Source organism: Balaenoptera musculus, chromosome 13 (genome assembly GCF_009873245.2).
Source record: "Balaenoptera musculus isolate JJ_BM4_2016_0621 chromosome 13, mBalMus1.pri.v3, whole genome shotgun sequence".
NCBI classification, from domain to species: Eukaryota; Metazoa; Chordata; class Mammalia; order Artiodactyla; family Balaenopteridae; genus Balaenoptera; species Balaenoptera musculus.
In genome coordinates, this window is record NC_045797.1 from 75,553,762 (window position 1) to 75,571,999 (window position 18,238).

Consider the following 18,238-nt stretch of genomic DNA (forward strand, 5'->3'; position numbering starts at 1 on the left):
GGAAAGTTAAACCAAACTTATTTTTGCAGTACATTTTTTTTTAAACTGTCTTTATTACTTTTAGATTTGTTATTTTAGTGAGAAAAGAGATTAAGTTGAATATTCAGTCCTTCTCTCTTCCATTTCTAAAGAATTTATTTTGTCAGCACCAATAAACCACGTATCTGCAGTATTTCTAGAGGAAAAATATAAAAATATAATAATATGACTTTCCCAATGTTAATTGCTTGCTTTTTCTTTCTCTTTCTTTCTTTCTCTCTTTCTTTCTTTCTTTCTTTCTCCCTTCCTTCCTTCCTAACTTCCTTCCTCCCTCCCTCCCTTCCTTCCTTGCTTCCTTCCTTCCTTCCTTCCTCTCTCTCTCTCTCTTCCCTCCCTCCCTTTCCTTCTTCCTTTCTTCCTAGTGGGGATATTGCTCAAACACTGTAGTTTATGCTTATACCAGACCTGATCGTCCAGAGTACTGTGTTATCTTTTGGGATACAAAAAACAATGAGAAATATGTTAAGTATGTGAAGAGTCTAATTTCTATTACTACTTGTGGAGATTTCTGCATTTTGGCTACAAAAGCTGATGAAAATCATCCTCAGGTAGGTGTTCCTTGATATCTTAAAACTTAGATGGGTTAACTACTTGGCAGAATTGGGCTATAGTTCTCTGTCTTCTCAAGCATGGCCTCTGTACTGGCAGGTACAGCAAAGTATTGGGTCTATTGGGCATGTTTGTCTAGACCTCTGTTTGGAAAGTTATATGACTCCATTGGTTCTGTGTACCCTGATTTTTTTCTCCAGTTAGTTAATCCATTGGCAGTTTATATTGACCGGTACTGAAGCTTTTTGTCTCTGAAATATATTTAAAATACCACAATTCTTTTCCAATTTAAAATTCCATAAGTAGAAATGAATAACCAGATGTCTAGTACAAATGCTCAAGAAATGATGTAACAATGGCCATTTATAACAATTTGGGTAGCTTTGACATTCAGAAATGTACTTTTATGTGGAGTTATATTGCTTTAAAAGTCAATGTCTCATAGCATACAATAAATAATATAAATAATGCCCTTTAAAAAAGTCTGCTAACAATTTAAATATTTGCAGAAGTATGCAAATTTTTCAAAAAATGACTACCAATGTCTTTGGCTGTGTTATAAATTATTTTATCCCATTAAAAAGTATAGAATTTTTAGTTTAAGGTGGCCATTTGAACAGCTACATTTGGCTCTGTTCTCTCCTGAAACTCACTGAAACAACAGGAAAGGTATTTTTTAAAAAGCTATAAGTCCATAGGGACCAGAAAGGGAGAGGAAAGAGCAACATAATTTTGGAGTTTAGAGAGTAAGGAGATTAGTGGTAATTACCTTAGCAGACCCAAGAAAATGGAACGCTCAGCCATCAGTGGAGAAAGGAAAGAAGCAACGAGTTTACATCACAGAATCCCAGAAACACAGGCCTTGGTGGTGGTACCTGGTAGGAGAAAGAAGTGAACAGAAAAGCGATTCGGAAGTACCAGAGATTATGCAGGCAGGAGAATACTTTGGGAAAAAGAAAAAGGGGCATATAAAGGAGCAGATTTCTAGATCCCCTCCCCCTACTGAGACTGTGGGCAGCTGCCCTTCTAACCACGAGGGAGACTGGTTTACCCTCCAGAGAGGATATAGAGTCCCTGCACTGAAGGGCACCAAGCACAGGGAAGGGTGGAGGAACTCTTGCTGAAAACAGGGCAGTTAAATTAATGTTACTGCAGTCTTCATTTCCCACTTGGTTCCAGAACAGATTTCATGGGATCAGGTATCATAAGGGCATTTGACTTGTCAACCTCAATACTTTGGAGAATTGCTTTCAAAATTCTGAGGGAAAATGATTTCCCACCTTGAATTCCATACCTTAAGCAAACTATTCATTAAATAGGAGGGTAGAATAAAGACATTTTTAGATGTATGAGATCACCAAAAATTTACCTTCTGAGCTTTCTTAACTTAGGAAGTTACTTCGGGATATGGTTTACCAAAACGAAGAATAAACTAAGAAAGAGGAAGAAACAAGGTAACCTGACAACAGTGGTGTGGAGTGGTACCCGCCGGCAGTTGTGCACATGCCTAGGGAGTGAGTCATCAAATGAGAGCCGCCCAGGTGGCTCCAAAAGAAATCCAAGATGAAATTAGTAGAATAGTTAATGCGGTTGACTTCCTGAGAGGAGACATAGATAACTGGGAGACAACTGGGGACTTGAGTTAGTAATAAACACAGAGACAACTAAGCAAAGAGAAAAAAATAAAGGCAATTATCCACGCCAGGGAAAGCTTTAACACATGCTTGAAAGGAAAATAAATCATGTCATATACTTGCCTAAGCTGTGAATAGCATTTAGAGTCAAAATGATGTATTCACTAGATTTTTTAAAAATTAAAATTGTTTAAAAATTGAACTATAATAACATTTTAAAACTTAAATTCTGACTTAACAAGACTGCAGTGGAAAGATGGAGTGATGGGAGCGTGCCCCTGTGTCATGGGAGGCTGGGAAGGAGGGGTGAAAGTAATGGTTACATGATGTCCCGAATGGAAACAAAACAGAATGAGAAGTAGCATTGTAAACATGTTACTTACATTTGTGGAGGTGAATAGCAAAAGAATGAATTACAGGAGCTGAAAGTAATTACTCTAGGGAACAAGAAATGGGAAGTTGGGGGACTTCTGTTTTTAGTAAGATGTCTCATTTGATTCTTTAAGCTATGAGCATGTGAATAATAAGTATCTAAAACATTTGTATTTTGTGGCAGTAAATAAGCTTGTTTTAAGTAGTGGAAGAGTAAATTATGATATTTTACTGTAATTTTTATCATTTAGTTTACGTTTATGAAATTAAACAAGTTTTACTTGAGATACTGAGAAAAGAAGTCTGTGTAAATAGTACATTGAGAAGTGGTTTATTTGAAATTATTATTCTAATCAGGAAAACATCTATGTAAAATATTATTCTTAGTACTAGATATAGAGGTGACTAACAGCAAAAAAAATGAAATTATCATTAGAATAATCTGATGTAAAGTGTGCATTATGTTCGATTATTTTTCCTAATATTAATCATTGATAATTGTGTATGTGTTAACCCCTGGGCATTTTAAGTTATTTTCATTGGGTTGGGTTATGTTTTTTTCTGAATTAACTGAATTTTTCTGACTTTCTCATGTCATTTATATATTGCTTCAAAGGAGGAGAACGAGATGGAAACATTTGGTGCAACGGTAACAAATTGTTAGCCCTTACATAGCTGGTTACAGGATAAAAATGAGTTTTGAGGTTATAGCTGACCAGGAATTTTAGAAGTATAAAAATGAAAAGTAGCCAGTGTACTTGTGTTTCTTAAATGGTCTCTTAAAAACCAGTGTTCCACTATATTGAGAAATCAGCCTTAGTTTAATTTTAGTTCATATTTCTTTACTTTTGTGCTGTAGATTATCTTTGCTGTTCTTTGTATTTAATTTTATCAATTCTTTCCATGTTAGTGATACTTGAAAAAGAGATAAGCATGGTATGTTAAGCATTATTTCTTTTACTGTACATAAGCAGGAGTTTTGATACTTTCTGTTTTATTTGTTCACAGTTCGTGCTAGTTCTTTGTAATTCTATTGGCACACCTCTGGATCCCAAATACATTGATCTTGGTAAGGAAATGTTAATATTTACTCCCTCTTTAATCAAATCTTATTTGTAAACTAATTTTAAAATGTAACAATGGTATTATTAATTAGAACGGTATTCTCTAAAACAGGGATGAACATACTTCCTGGTTTGCCAGGTTCAGGTTCAGTACCAGTCTATGCCTGTTGTCATGGTAAAATTATTAGTAATGCCCCATTTCACTCTCAGAAGGATCCTGCTTAATACAATAACTTTTAAGTTTACTGTATCTAAAATTCACAATAATCTCACGACTGCTATACTGCTATCATTTGCTTTAAATGGGAAATATAATTGTATGAGAATTGGTATCCAATGTAATGATTAGTATGTAACATACTGAGGATTATAGAAAGAATTTTGCCATGAAACCACTTTTATTATTAATAAACTGCTTGTAAGTACCTCTCTTCCATAAAAAACACTTTAGCTGCTTGTTAAAGTGAGTTTGCCCTGTCTAGATTTTTGTGATGAAATTAGTCTATTAATAGGGACAACTTAAAAAAATTCCTGACTCTTTTGTTTTCAGAAGACATTTGTTTCTTTAGATTTACCCTTCCCTCTATCCAATAGCTATGAAAGTAACCATAAAAAATTCCAAATCTTATTCTTAGTATTTTGTCAAAAATTGTTACCAAATATTTTGTTGCCATTTCACTGTAACTTCCAAAATAATGATTTTCTTTTAAAGTGTATGTTAGTTTATGGGATATGGTGTTAGAAAAAATAGTAGGTTTCAAAAATTGAAAACCCATTGAATTATTTTCTGAATCTGAGGACTAGTCTTTTTTGTTTTTAGATTTCACATTCAGCCTTAACAATTAAATGTTAAAGTGTGCCTTCTAAGTATTTTGCTAAGGACTTTGGGTGATACAAGCAAATGTGAAGAATACTTACTGGCCTCAAAGATTTTATACTCTATGTTTAGGGTCTTGGTAACTCACTTTTAAACACTGAAACTTTTCAACTTCTTGTCTTATGTTCACTGTTAGGTATGTTTATATGTTTCTCTCTATATATTTATATATGTACATAAATGTTCGTGTTCTTTGTTAATGTTAATATTCCTTAGCTTAAAGTTATTATACTTATCACATGAATATCTTCCATTTATTAGAAATATAATAGTCTTAAATCTAAGGGATGAATTCTGTCAGTCTTCAGATTATATGCTTTTTCTTTTAATATCAAAAGTTTTAGCATAATATCATAATGATGATAGGGTTAGCCTCAAAGTAATTTTAATCACAGGCAGTCTGTGTTTTAATAAAGCCAGATGTGAATCCTTTACCCTCATAAAATGGCAAATGCTTGAGGGCATGATTATTTGTATTATTGAGTCTTGAAACTTTTTTTTTTGCGGTCTCACTGGCTGAAATTTTAACAAACAGTTCTTTCACTGGTCTGCAATAAACTCAGCCAAAGATTCAACATTTTTGCTTCATACATATCCTGTAAAATTCCTTTTTTAAGTTTCTATGCCAAATTTTCACGAGGACTGGAGGCTAAAGCAAAAAAAGTGTATAACTGATATTGTTCTAGGGAACGTGATTTGTCATCTGCTCTTCCTGAAAATCTCTAGAGAAACTTTTGAAAAGAACATTATGTATTATTACAGAAGTTTAGTTTGTGAGGCTCTGTTGTACTGTACACGTAAGAGTTAGGTACCGTTTTTGGGGCCTCTTCCTTTGAGCCCTCAGTATACCTTTGGTGTGCTTCTATCCAAAGTACTTACTCTGCACTGTGATTATTGATTTTCTTATCTACCTTCCCTCCAAGATTTTGAGCTTCTTAAAGATCTAACTATGGTTATTCATTTCTGTATCCCCACTGCCTAACGCTGTGCTTGCCCCATAACAAATGTTTATGGAATGTATGAAAATATTTAAAATAAAATCTATTTATTTAGCAAACCATCGATGAGTATATACTGTTTCAGGTAATGTACTGGGTACTGGGAGTGATAGAAATTAACTCTGACATTTCCTGTAGAATGTCTAAACAGATAATTAAAATATAGTTAGTCTATTGAACAATGACAATTGCTCCCCTGCTGTGTGCTAGGTTTTGTGCTAGGTGCTAGATAAGTAGATATGGGTGCATAAGGATGTCAGGGACATTTTTTCTACTTAGAGAAGGTTTCATTTGAGCTGAGTTCTGAAGGATAAGTATTTCTTCAGGTAACATTTTAAGGAGAGGAAACAGCATTTGCAGAAGAATGAAGACATGAAAAGTGCCTGAAAAGTACCAGGTGCCTGTGCTGCAGCCATTTTGTGGGGAGCACGTAGGAGCTTTCTCATGGTGGCCGCTAGCATTTGCACTAAGTCTTCTATATAGGCCAGAGAGAGGTGATTTGATGAAAACAGTTCAGTGCAATTTCAGTTTACCAGCTCTTTAAAGGGCTGAGAAATAGGTAGAAAAGTGGGGGAACATTACAGATGTAGACATTTATTTCAGGCCTCAGCATTAAAATATTACAAGCAGGTTTTACTTATATGTGAATTCCTAGATTGTCTTAAATTATTTTACATCCTTGCTTAGCTAGTAACTATTACCTATTAGTGTTACAAGTTTCAATTAATGGAAGCATAATTACTTTCTTTACAATTTTTTCCCAATGATCTTTCTAGATATTTCAAATTTTTTCTTTCTGGATACTGAATAGTTGAGAAGGACATGGACTGCTTTTTTCCTGGTTGTGTTTTTTTCCTAAAATATTCAGTCTGTTAAAATTTGGTCTTTTAACTTTTTCCTAGAGGCTTAGTTCTAGCAAACTAAGAACTAAACCACCTGGATGGGTTAGATAATAAATAATGATCTAGCATAATTTATGTAGATAGGATTATCTACCCATATGAATTTGCCAAAATTACTGCCATGCTGATTCAGAACATGTTTCATATATATTGTATTTGTTTTTTGTATTGACTAGTGAATTTATATATCATTTTATTATAAAAAGCAAAAAATAATAGCAACCACACCTAACAGTTATTAACCCTTTTTTAAAAAATTTTTTTAAGTTTTTTAATTTTGGCTGCGTTGGGTCTTCGTTGCTGTGCGCGGGCTTTCTCTGGTTGTGGCGAGCGGGGGCTACTCTTCGTTGTGGTGCACAGGCTTCTCACTGCGGTGGCTTCTCTTGTTGCGGAGCATGGGCTCTAGGTGCGTGGGCTTCAGTAGTCGTGGCTTGCGGGCTCTAGAGCGCAGGCTCAGTAGTTGTGGCGCACGGGCTTAGTTGCTCCGCGGCATGTGGGATCTTCCCAGGCCAGGGCTTGAACCCATGCCCCGCGCATGGGCGGTTCTTAACCACTGCACCACCAGGGAAGCCCTATTAACCCTTAATGAGAAGCAGTCTGCCATAGTGGTTAAGAGCACAGATTCTGGAACCAGATTGACTGTTTGTGTCCCAGCTTCTACCGCTTTCTAGCTGTGCAACTTCAGTGAGTTATTTAACCATTTCATCCTTCAGTTTCTTCATCTGCTAAATGGGGGTAATAATAGTTCCTGCCTTATAGGGTAGGTGTGAGTTATGTATGTAGTACATTAATTATATATTAATATAATTATATATCATAACTATATAATTATATAAAAATGCCTGACATATAATTTAAAAAATTCAATAAATATTGGCATTTAAAATTATTATTATTAAGCATTTATTCTATGCCAGGCACTGTACTATGGTTTATATTTGTTATCTCTCTTAATCCTTAAAGTAGCTCTAAGGTTGGTAATATTATTATTATCTTCAATTTACAGTAAGCAAACAGAGCTTCAGAGAGAATAAGTAATTTATCTAAGTCCACAGAGTTAGCAAGTGCCTGTGATATAAATCCAAGAAGTCTGACTTGCTATGAACCACTAACTTTTTAATTTTGAATTAATTAGGCTGTTAATAAACTTGTGATTATTTAGGATGTATCAAAAAAAAAAAGGAAACAAGAGTATAATTTATAATTGTAGCTAAACATTGGTTAGAAAAATGCTTTTATATGCTTAGGAAAAACTATTTTATTAGAAAGCAGTTAAGGTTTGTGAACTTACTTCACATCACACTAAAGGCATAATAGTTACCAGCATCAGAGTACCTATGGTAGAATTTACTGAATATTTAGCAAATGTCTTATGATTTAGTGCAGATGGGATCAGCAAAAGCTCAGCAAAGCCTAGGCCTGGCCTGCTCATTCATCCCACTCAGGGCTCCCCCTGAATCGGGCTCTGCCACCATTCTCAGGACTGCCTTCCTACCAGCTGTTCCCTACAGGAAGGCTTCTCACTCCCTCTAGAGTTTGGTAGTGGTACACATTTTGAATAGAGAAATCTTGACAACTGTAATTAAAGAAAACTTTTTAATATGATCCAACTCTACTGAGTTATTTATTTAGCATATAAAAATTATTGCGTTTGAATCTCGACTTGTTAATCTGTTCAGTTAACACTATACCATCAGTCCAGTTTCTAATTCTTTGTTTAGTTCCTAAGTCTCTTACTGCCCTAAATGTCCTTTGTTTGGACTGTGGCAAGAACTCCATAAATGGTAGCTGTTATTAACACTGTTCCTTTATTCTGACTGTATTAATGATTACTTTGTACAGTAGTTTTGAATAGAACAATATGTTTTGTACCATTTTAATTGTGAATTTAGAAATTAGCTACTAAAATGATCTTTTATGAAAGAGTTTTTTGTTTTTCTAAATTTTTGTGAATGTGTGTGTTTAATTTTATATTGTTTATTTTGTTTGTGACCTTGGGCAAGTTATTTTACATCTTTAATCCTCTGTTTCTTTATCTGTAAGATGGATTTGATGAGACTACTTCATCAAAGGGTACACAGTAGGAATTTAATTAAATATTCTCTAAGAAATGGAACAGATGAAAAAAATGTTTAAGAGACTATATTCCTAAATTAAAAGGAACTTTGGAGAATTTCATTTTCTAAATTAATGAGGAAATATAAGACATATGAGATCAGAGGGAAGGATAAAGGCCTGAACCAAGCAGTAATGGTAGTGAATAAGAGAATAGACTGCCTTCCAACCAGCTGTTATAATTATAGAAATAATTTTATTTTATTTATCCATTTGGACATTTGGACATTTGGGCTGTTTCTATTTTTTTGACTCTTATGAATGCTGTTATGAATATTTGTGTATGAGTTTTTGTGTAGACATATGTTTTCATTTCCCTTGGGTATATACCTAGGAGTGGAATTGCTAGGGCATGTGGTAATTCTATTGATATATTTAACATTGTGAAGAACTACCGAGCTGTTTTTCAAAGTGGATGCACCACTTTACATTCCTACCATTTCTCCACATTTTTGCAAATACTCATTATTGTCTGACTTCTTGATTCTAGCCATGCTAGTAGGTGTGAAGTGTTATCTCATTGTGATTTTGATTTGCATTTGCCTGGTGGCTAATAATGTTGAGCATCTTTTCATTTGCTTAGTAGCCATTTGTATATCTTCATTGGAAAAATGTCTGTTCAGATGCTTTGCCCAATTTTAAATTGGGCTATTTGTCTTTTTATTATTGAGTTACAAGGGTTCTTTATGCATTCTAGATGTAATTCCCTATCATGTATATGATTTTCAAATATTTTCTTCCATTTGTGGATTGTATTTTCACTTTTTTGATGGTGTCCTTTGAAGCACAAATGTTTTTAATTTTGATGAAGTCCAGTTTATCTACTTTTTCTTTTCTTGCTTGCGGTTTTGGTGTCATATTTAAGAAATCACTGCGTAACCCAATGTCACATAGATTTACACGTAAGTTTTCTTCTAAGAGTTCTATACTTATGTTTGATTCATTTTGAGTTGATATTTCTGTATGGTCCTCCAAACTTTTGACCCTTCTGAGTTCTCAGACTGTTTTTAGGGTATATTGTCTATAAAATGCGAGGTTGGACTCAGTGATCACTGAAGTCTTTTGCAGCACATTTTGTGATTCTGTCTAATTGTAACCTAATTGCCTTAATGTTCTTTTTAATAGTACCGTTGTTTGTTACAATGACCAAAACCCATGTGATAGCAGCTTCAAAAGAAGCATTTTATACCTGGCAGTATCGTGTGGCAAAGAAGCTCACAGCATTGGAAATTAATCAGATCACCCGGTCTCGAAAAGAAGGAAGAGAAAGGTATATCTTTTGATGAACATTTTTTAGTAGCTCAACCATATCACATTTAAATCGGACATAGCTATTTACAAATGTCATGCTTGAGAACTGGAAATTGTTTTGATTACTAGAAATAATTTTCCATTAATTTGAATATCTTTCAGATTTATGTGTTTAAATTTATCAAAATAAAAGAGAGGTAGCATGATGTAACAAAAGAAAAGCCTTTAGAGTTAAAAGACTGGAAACCTATGTTTTTCTAAGGGATGGCTATTCTCGCTTATCTACTCTCGCCGTATGAGAGTTACACTGCTACACTGACATGTGATTGTCTGACCAAAACTTCATTCCTGTGGGTTAGAGGTAGAGATCTTTCCAGGACGGTGGGGTGATTCTAGTATCATGATCATCACAGGAGAGGCAGGTCCTTAGACACAGATATGGAGGAGGTCTCTAGGTGGGGAGAATTGGTCGCTTGCCTTCTTTCTCTTGCCCTGGATTCCAGGGGTTTTGGGGTTGGAACTATTTCTGATAACTGGGGGTAAAGATGACTCTACCACGTGGAGAAATTAGGATCCAGGATGGAGGGGTTCTTTATAATAAGTATAGCAGTGCATTTACTGTGTTTTGTAAGTTATCTTGTCTCTGTTAGTGATATTCCATGTTTACTGCCCTTTTGTTGTTATCCTAAGCCTTTAAGCAAAGCATTTGGTTGAGTAACTTTAACCTAATGATTGTTAATGAGGGCACAGGCTTGTGTTGGTGGTGGTGGGCAGCAGGGAGTCATGTCAGAAATCTCAGGTTGCTTTTTTCAAATCATTTTCCTTCACACATACTTGAGATCTTAAGGCAATCTTCCCTTCCCTTTAAGACTCACTCGTGTACTAAGATAGGTGATATAACCCCAGTAAAAGTATTTTGGATACGTAAATTCATGTGGAAGCAGGGAAAAAAAGAAGTGGAAAAATACTATATCTTGTATTCTCTGTGGTTCTGAAAGACCCAGTGGGAAGAACCTTTGGCCTCTTTGAGGACAGCATGTGGCAGTGGTAGCACTAGTAACAAGAGACCTGCAGTCTGTGGGGAGAAGGTGGATCTTAGGACAAGGTTGGGGCAGAAAAGTCTAGCCTCTCCATGGAGTGACTGTGCTCCGTGAACCAGCTAAAGAGATTCTGGCTTCTGTTTAAATAAAGAAGGCATCATTTCCTTATATTTCTGTCTGGGGTATACTTACTAGTTTTAATGACTTTGGGCCAGTTCTCTCTGGACTTCAGTTTCGTCATCTGTAAAATACCGTTGATGATGTTGATAGGAACCAACATTGATAGAGTACTTCTTGTGTGCCAGACACTGGGAAGTCTAGTCAGTACTCGTATTATTCCTGTTTCACAGAGAGGAAACTGAGACACACAGCGTAAATTATTTGCCAGAGGTTCCCAGCTGATAAGAGGAGATGGGACACAATGCCAGGTTTATCTGGCTCTGAGCCACTTTACTCAGACTGGCCTTTCTTGTAGTACCCTACTTGTTTTAAGAAAGGGATTTGGGTCAAATGATCTCTTGAGAGACCTCCTATTCTAACCTTTGACTTTTAATTTTGTGATAACTAAGTAGAAATATTGACTGTATGTACTTAATAAAAATGTATTAGAAAGCAGAAACGTGGTACCTCTAAATTAGTATATCTTTCTGTATTTAATACATTTCTTTAAAATTTATTTGACATTTGATCTCATTATATTGGTGAAAGTACAAATATGACTTCAATTTAACAGTGATAAAATTTCATGATATTTTAAAGATGGAAAATGGCTTAATTTTCCTGTGATTATATTACAGCTGCAAGGTCTTGAACTCCTTTTATGTATCAGGCTCTGTGCATGTGTGCTTTACAAACATCATTTTATTTATGCCTCTCAAAAATCCTGCAAAGGGGGAATTGTTGGCCTTCTTTTACAGATGAAGAAATTGAGGCTTAGAGAAGTTAAATAACTTGCCCAGGGCCTCATAGCTACTCAATGATGTGTCTTCTCTGTTCACCTCCATTCATTTTAATGTTTTCTTCAGCAGACATTATAGAGCGCCTGACAATGTGTGGCAGGCACTGGAGATGTAGTCTTTGCTTTTAGGAAAATCACCGTCTAGTGGGAGAGACAAGGAAACTAGCAGCAATACTGTGGTGTGCATAAGTGTTACAGTAAAGGTATCCGAGAGATGGTACACCAGAAGTGGTGCATCTTCATAACACAGTAGGCATAGGGGAGGGTTTTTTACTTCAGAGCAAGAATTCCATTAATTAGAGCTTCCCAAATACACTTAAGTTTTACCTTTATTAAGCATATCATTAGAAGGGAAATTATGGAGAAACAGCAGAGAAACTTGGTGCTTTAGAAGTTGTTCCTGACCGATGTTCATTGGGAGAGTAAGGGAAGATATCTCTTGGGGCTTACCGAAATTCATCGGAAATATATGATTCAGTGTCCAAATATATTTTTGGCATAGCTCTCAGGAACACGGCACTTGCATAACTAGTAAACACATGGTAGGTAGTTTCTGCCTTTGTAAGATTGAGCTGTGTCAAGAACTCTTTAAAATAATCAGGACAGTAATATTAAATAACAGTATTCATCGGTGTCATCCAATCCTTTAATTGTTCTAGAGATCATGAAATAGTATAAACCTTACTTATACTATCATTGAAATTAAAATTTTTTTTTTCAGAATTTATCATGTTGATGATACTCCTTCTGGATCGGTGGATGGTGTGCTTGATTATAGTAAAGCCATTCAAGTAGGTGATTTTATTATTGCCAGCAAATGTTAATATCCATAGATTTGGAAATACTGTAATTTTATTTTGAGACCTGAAAAAAATTTGTTTCCAATGAATAGCATTTTATTCTAGTAATTCTTTTAAAAATTTCTATTCTAATTCAAATTTTTCTAGATCTGTTTCTTCTTCTTTTGATTTTGAAAAAAAGTTTATTTTGACATGATCATAGGCCCACAGAAAGTTGCAAAAATAGCACATAGAACCTCTTTACCCAGCTTCCCTCAGTGGTGACATCTTACGTAACTATAGTGTAATATCAAAATCAGGGAATTGACATTGGTAATGATGCTGTGAACTAGACTACGACCCAATTCCTATTCAGTTTTCACTAGTTTTTACATGTAGTTTTATGTAACTTCATCACCATAAAGGAATTGCCTCGTGCTACTTCTTCATTTTCACACCCACTCTCCACCCCCATCCTTGTCCTCTGGCAATCACTAATCTGTTTCCATCTCTATAGTTTTGTCACTCTGAGAATGTCTTACGAATGGAATCATATAGCATGTAATAGCATGTCATCTTTTGAGACTGGCTTAAAAAAATAATCCATCCAGGTTGTAGCAGTGCCATGCCATTTGCCCCCTTCTTTATTTTGGCACGCGCTGGTCCTTTTGCTGAATGTTATCTTTTACAGCTAAGTTCAAGTTTTTGTCTCTCTTCCCATTTTGGTATAAGTTTATGCTCCTCCCTCTGTGCATTTATACCTCCTGTGTTTACCTCTACTCTGATCATACTGTACTGTCATTAGGTGTTGGGTCCACTGTCTTTCCCAGTAGACTTCTGAGTAATCCCCAAGGGCAAAGATTTTATCCGAGTATCTCCAGTGCTTAGTTCAATGTCTGGCATATAGTAGGTGCTCAGTAAGTAAATGTTGGTTAAGTTAATAAATATATAGTTACAGTATTCTTCTTAGTGAATTGTATACTACCTTGTACCAGATTAACCAGTCAATAAATATTTGTTAAAGAGTAATGCTGATTTATTTTAGGGCACAAGGGATCCAATTTGTGCCATAACTGCATCTGATAAGACATTGATTGTGGTAAGTTGTTGAAAGAAAAACTTATTCTATGAATAATAATCGTTTAACTTGTTAAAAATAGAATAAAGCAACATGTTTTGGATTTGAATATCATCTTGCGGGCACCTCAAGTTTTACTAGGTCGAACAAAAGAAATAAGAAAGTTTTAAAGATTGCGTCACAAATTGTTAATCATTTGCAAAAAATAACTTTGTGAAAGCGGTAGAATCGTGGCCAGCTGGGGAGAGTTTGAGGCTGGGTTGAATGAGCCCTATAAAGGTTGGCAGATGTGGAGCAGATGGATGGTGGTAGTAGGTCTTGGAAAGTTTCCTCCTCTGTGTGGCCTGCTTTTTCATATTGGAGAAAGTGCTTTGGCTCAGCTGCTTCCATAAGAATTGGAATGAAGAGGTAGTGTGCTTGGTAGCCAGTAAAATAAAGAAGCCTGTGGCAAATTTTTGCTGCATTTTTCAAATAAAATCAGTGTATCAATGTTGTTGTGCCTTTTCTTGAGCTCTGAAATTTGAAAATATTAATTTTAGAAATAAATGTTTAATATAGTAATGCTGGTAGAGTCATTAAATTCGAATTATGTAAATAGATCCTTGCGTGTGTGTATTTCCAGTTCTAGTTACATTCTTTAGACATTAGCTAAGTTTATGGGGGAAAAAATCTTAAGAACATAGTATTCATTTTTCCTCAACAAGTAAATTTGGTATATGTTTTAAGGCAGTTTGTCTTACAGTCAGGTCTGTGGAGTCTCTTGTTTTCTTTTTAGATTCTTTGCTACACAGCAGGTTTTTGGTTGTGTTAGTTGTGTTTCTGACATTTGCAGGAAAAATAAAAAAACATGCAAGTCGGATCCGTCACAAAAATTGACTTAATTCCTATATGAGAGTCTATCTGTAAGAAACACTCAAATAGTTTTAATACCAGCCAAAAGTTTTAATGGAAAAGGTATCTTCTGCGTTTAAAACTTTCCACTGTTGAAATATAAACAGCTTTTAGAGCCATGCCTTTTTCAAACTTTTAAAGCCACAGGACCCACTTTTTCAAAAACAAAATCTTATTGTGTACTTCAATATAATCTTTTAAAGCCTATACCTCCTTTTTGTACATTAAAAAATATCCGCCCTCCTCACCCCTCTCTTGCCCTCCCCAGCCTTTCTGATAGGCCTCTCTGGAGAAGCATGCTGGGAGGGCAGAGCTGCTCCCATTAGAAAGGGGTTAGGGAATGATGGGCTGAGTGCAGCCTTCTGCCTTTTCCCCGTGGCTATGGCCGGAGGCACAGCAGGGTTTGAAAATCACAGCTCTCTCCTGTCTGTTGCTCTGTTGATCTGTCAGCCTTAAGGCTTGCACAGAAACTTATATTCTGTTTTATTTTTAAGCACATTTAAACTAATACTCATTGTATCACTGCTTTCTGATCATCTCCCTTTGCCACAAACTGGTATCCCATAGATGGCTATAGGATAAAAACAGAGACTTTCAGTAACAGCTGTTTCCTATGGTGATCTTATATTGATTTTTCACATATATGAAATTTAGTTCAATAAGTGCTTTACATTTTAGCCTTTAATGTACCCCGAATTTTAACCTAGACAAGTGTAAATAACCCTAGATACATCTTCCTTGTGATGTAAGACTTTGTGTATTATTAAAGAACTAGGTTTCTGACTTCTCTCTTGAATATTACATGCAAAAAAAATTAGATCACCTTCAGCCACTTTAAAAAGGTTTTAATTAAATTATGAGGTAAATATGTACTCAGAACATGATCAGTATCAGAACTGAGAATTCACTATGACACCATCACTTTGGTTTTGAAGCAAATGCATGAATATATAGAGAGACCCGTAGTTGTAATTTAATATTATTATGGTAAATACGCTTTAGTAATCAAAAATATTTTCTGTAGAGTCGTGAATCTGGCACCATTCAGAGATACAGTCTTCCTAACGTTGGTTTGATTCAAAAATACTCCCTTAATTGTCGAGCCTACCAGTTGTCCTTGAATTGCAACTCCAGGTAAGTCTGAAAACTTTCCTCACGTACATGTTAGACTTAGAAGTCATCCATTGGGATTGTTGTATTTATGTAATAAATGCAAAGACTTGTGTTTGTTTTAAACTTGTCTTACAGTTCAGTGTGGTTTTACTATAGTATATTTGTATTTAAATATTATATTTATTATACTGCGTCTAGATGTCTTTCTCTCATTGGGCAAAATATAGAAATTCTAGTGTAATTTTTAAAAAATTATTTGCATACCAGTTGCTTTAATCCCTTTGGATACTTTTTTCACAAGGAAGCAAAATGGAAAGCAGCTCATGTCTTCTATCAAATTTATAAATGTTAGTTTAAAGCCAGTTATTTATTTAAAGCCATTTCTACCTTATTCCCGGGTTCTGATGAACTTATTTTGAAGAATGGTGCTAAGTAATTATATTCATGAACGCAGATAGTACTTTTACAATTTTTTTCCCCTTCTCCACTTTCATTATTTGTAGTCGTCTTGCTATCATAGACATCTCAGGAGTTCTGACCTTCTTTGACTTGGATGCTCGGGTAACAGACAGCACAGGACAGCAAGTTATTGGCGAGTTGTTAAAATTGGAGCGAAAAGATGTCTGGGATATGAAGTGGGCCAAAGATAATCCTGATTTGTTTGCAATGATGGAGAAGACAAGAATGTATGTTTTCAGAAACTTGGATCCTGAGGTAAAAACAAGAAATGAGTATTAACAGTACATAAGTAATGAGCCAAATACCAAAACCTGGACATTTCCCCTTTGTTTCTTCAAGAAGTTTGTTGGTGTTGGCTGCATGAATTCTGAAAATAAATAGAAACATTTCTGTGGAATTTAAAAATATTTGGTCTTAAGTGGGATTAATATTTATCCTTTAAATATTCTCCACTTTCACTGAAAGGCGCTTCCTAAGCATTTATCTATTCTTTTTAAAAGATGGAACCATGCTCACTAACTATATAGTCTTTATTTCTTTCCTTGTCAAAGTTTAAAACAAATAAAGTAGTCTTATTTACCAAAATTGCTTAAAACAACCAGCCAAAAAAATGTGGTTTTGGAATTGCCTTGCCCTTTCATTCTCTTTTGCCTGTTCTGTGCTTATTCTGTGCTTACCTTTGTCTTCTGTATATTTACATGAACTTTATCACCTAGTAATCCATGTTCTCTCTCATCCTGATAATCTTATGAACAGGCAGATGTGGGCTGTGATTAATAATCTGCTGTCTCTGGGGTGTCAGAAAGCTGCTTTCTCACTGATTTTAGAGTTATATTTTTATTTTCTACTTGTGGCTCACATCAGCTAATTTTTAGGCTCAGAATTTTCCTGTCAGTCTGCTGTGTATCAACTGTTAGCTGTTGTGCTTGGGAATTCAAAATAATTTGAGTGGTAGCCTAATCAAAACATCATTAAGAAGATAAATCTTTTAAACAATTTTTGAATTATCAGTGGATTTTCAATTTGGAATTTTCAATGCTCCTGTTATACTCCACTAGTGGAAATAATAAGAGATGACTTGATAAATGCTTTATGTCATTAACTGATGTTTGTTTGGACCTGTAGTTTCCTTCTTGGGAAGAAATTACATGCTGGGGCCCCCGAGCTACTGAAGATCTTCTGTAATTATTTATTTAGTGGTAAACTAAACATCTTTCATATCCTGGATTATTTTCACATTTCCCCGTTTGAGCCCTACTCAGGATCTTTGGGTTGGTCAATGACCTGATGTAAATTGTTCTCAAAGGCTTTGTTAAAGCTTTTAGGAGTCTTAAGGATCTTTGTAATTTTCAGGCCCTGAGTAATGGCTCAAAGGAAGGGCATTCAGGGCTGCTGCATTTGACCTATATAAGCATGGACTTCTTTCAAGGGTTCAAAGAAAATTTGACCCTTGGTACAAAACAAGTGTGGAAATTTGACAGGTAACCGTGGGATAAACTTGAGGATGGAAGTAAAATACTTTTTGAGTGTTAGGGTCCTTTTTCCATCCTTGGCCCTACTTGTATTAATTCCAAAATCACATGCCTGGAGAAGTGAGAGGATTATGCCTGGCTGTTCTTAATGTGTGTGTAGCGCACATGGTCAGTCTAGCACCAGGGGAAGTCTTTGCCTGGTGGAAAGTGTTTCTTAAGTAGTTTTAAAAGAACAACCTTTTATTTATTTATTTTTGGAGTCTGTTGTCTGGCTTGGCAAGTCCTTCGATTTCTATTAGATTTAGAGGTAGGTGAATTTCTCATAACATTACCATTGACTGGATTTCTTTATAAACCATGGTGTGCTGTTCTTTTCATTCATGAGGACCCTGCCTGTGGTCCCTGTTTGGTTAGTTACTCTGCTAGTCACTCCTCTAGCATGTGAGGTCATACTCTTCAAAACTGAACTTACTAGAAGTCCTTCAGGACGTAGTATTCTGTGTTATTATTTAGGACATAAACTGTTGTTTGATGGTTAATACTGAATCCATTTTTATACGTTTGAGTGTTATTATGAATTCTAGTTTCATACCTTTCCTTAAATCGTAGACCTTTCTTCAGATTATGTGTGAGAAAAGGGTGCCATT

At 35.3% G+C, this 18,238-nt stretch overlaps 1 protein-coding gene across 3 annotated transcripts in view; it reads left to right on the forward strand.

The window, feature by feature from the left end:
• Nucleotides 1–18,238, forward strand: part of WDR35 (WD repeat domain 35) — a 62,657-nt gene that overhangs the window by 21,473 nt on the left and 22,946 nt on the right. For 2 of the 3 annotated variants that reach the window (XM_036873776.1, XM_036873779.1), the window contains exons 10-17: nt 402–587; nt 3,211–3,243; nt 3,603–3,663; nt 9,676–9,820; nt 12,521–12,590; nt 13,624–13,677; nt 15,572–15,681; nt 16,164–16,374. In XM_036873776.1, the coding sequence (XP_036729671.1) occupies nt 402–587; nt 3,211–3,243; nt 3,603–3,663; nt 9,676–9,820; nt 12,521–12,590; nt 13,624–13,677; nt 15,572–15,681; nt 16,164–16,374 (870 nt within the window). The remainder of the gene's footprint in view (nt 1–401; nt 588–3,210; nt 3,244–3,602; nt 3,664–9,675; nt 9,821–12,520; nt 12,591–13,623; nt 13,678–15,571; nt 15,682–16,163; nt 16,375–18,238) is intronic. The other variant, XM_036873777.1, reaches the window with a different exon arrangement.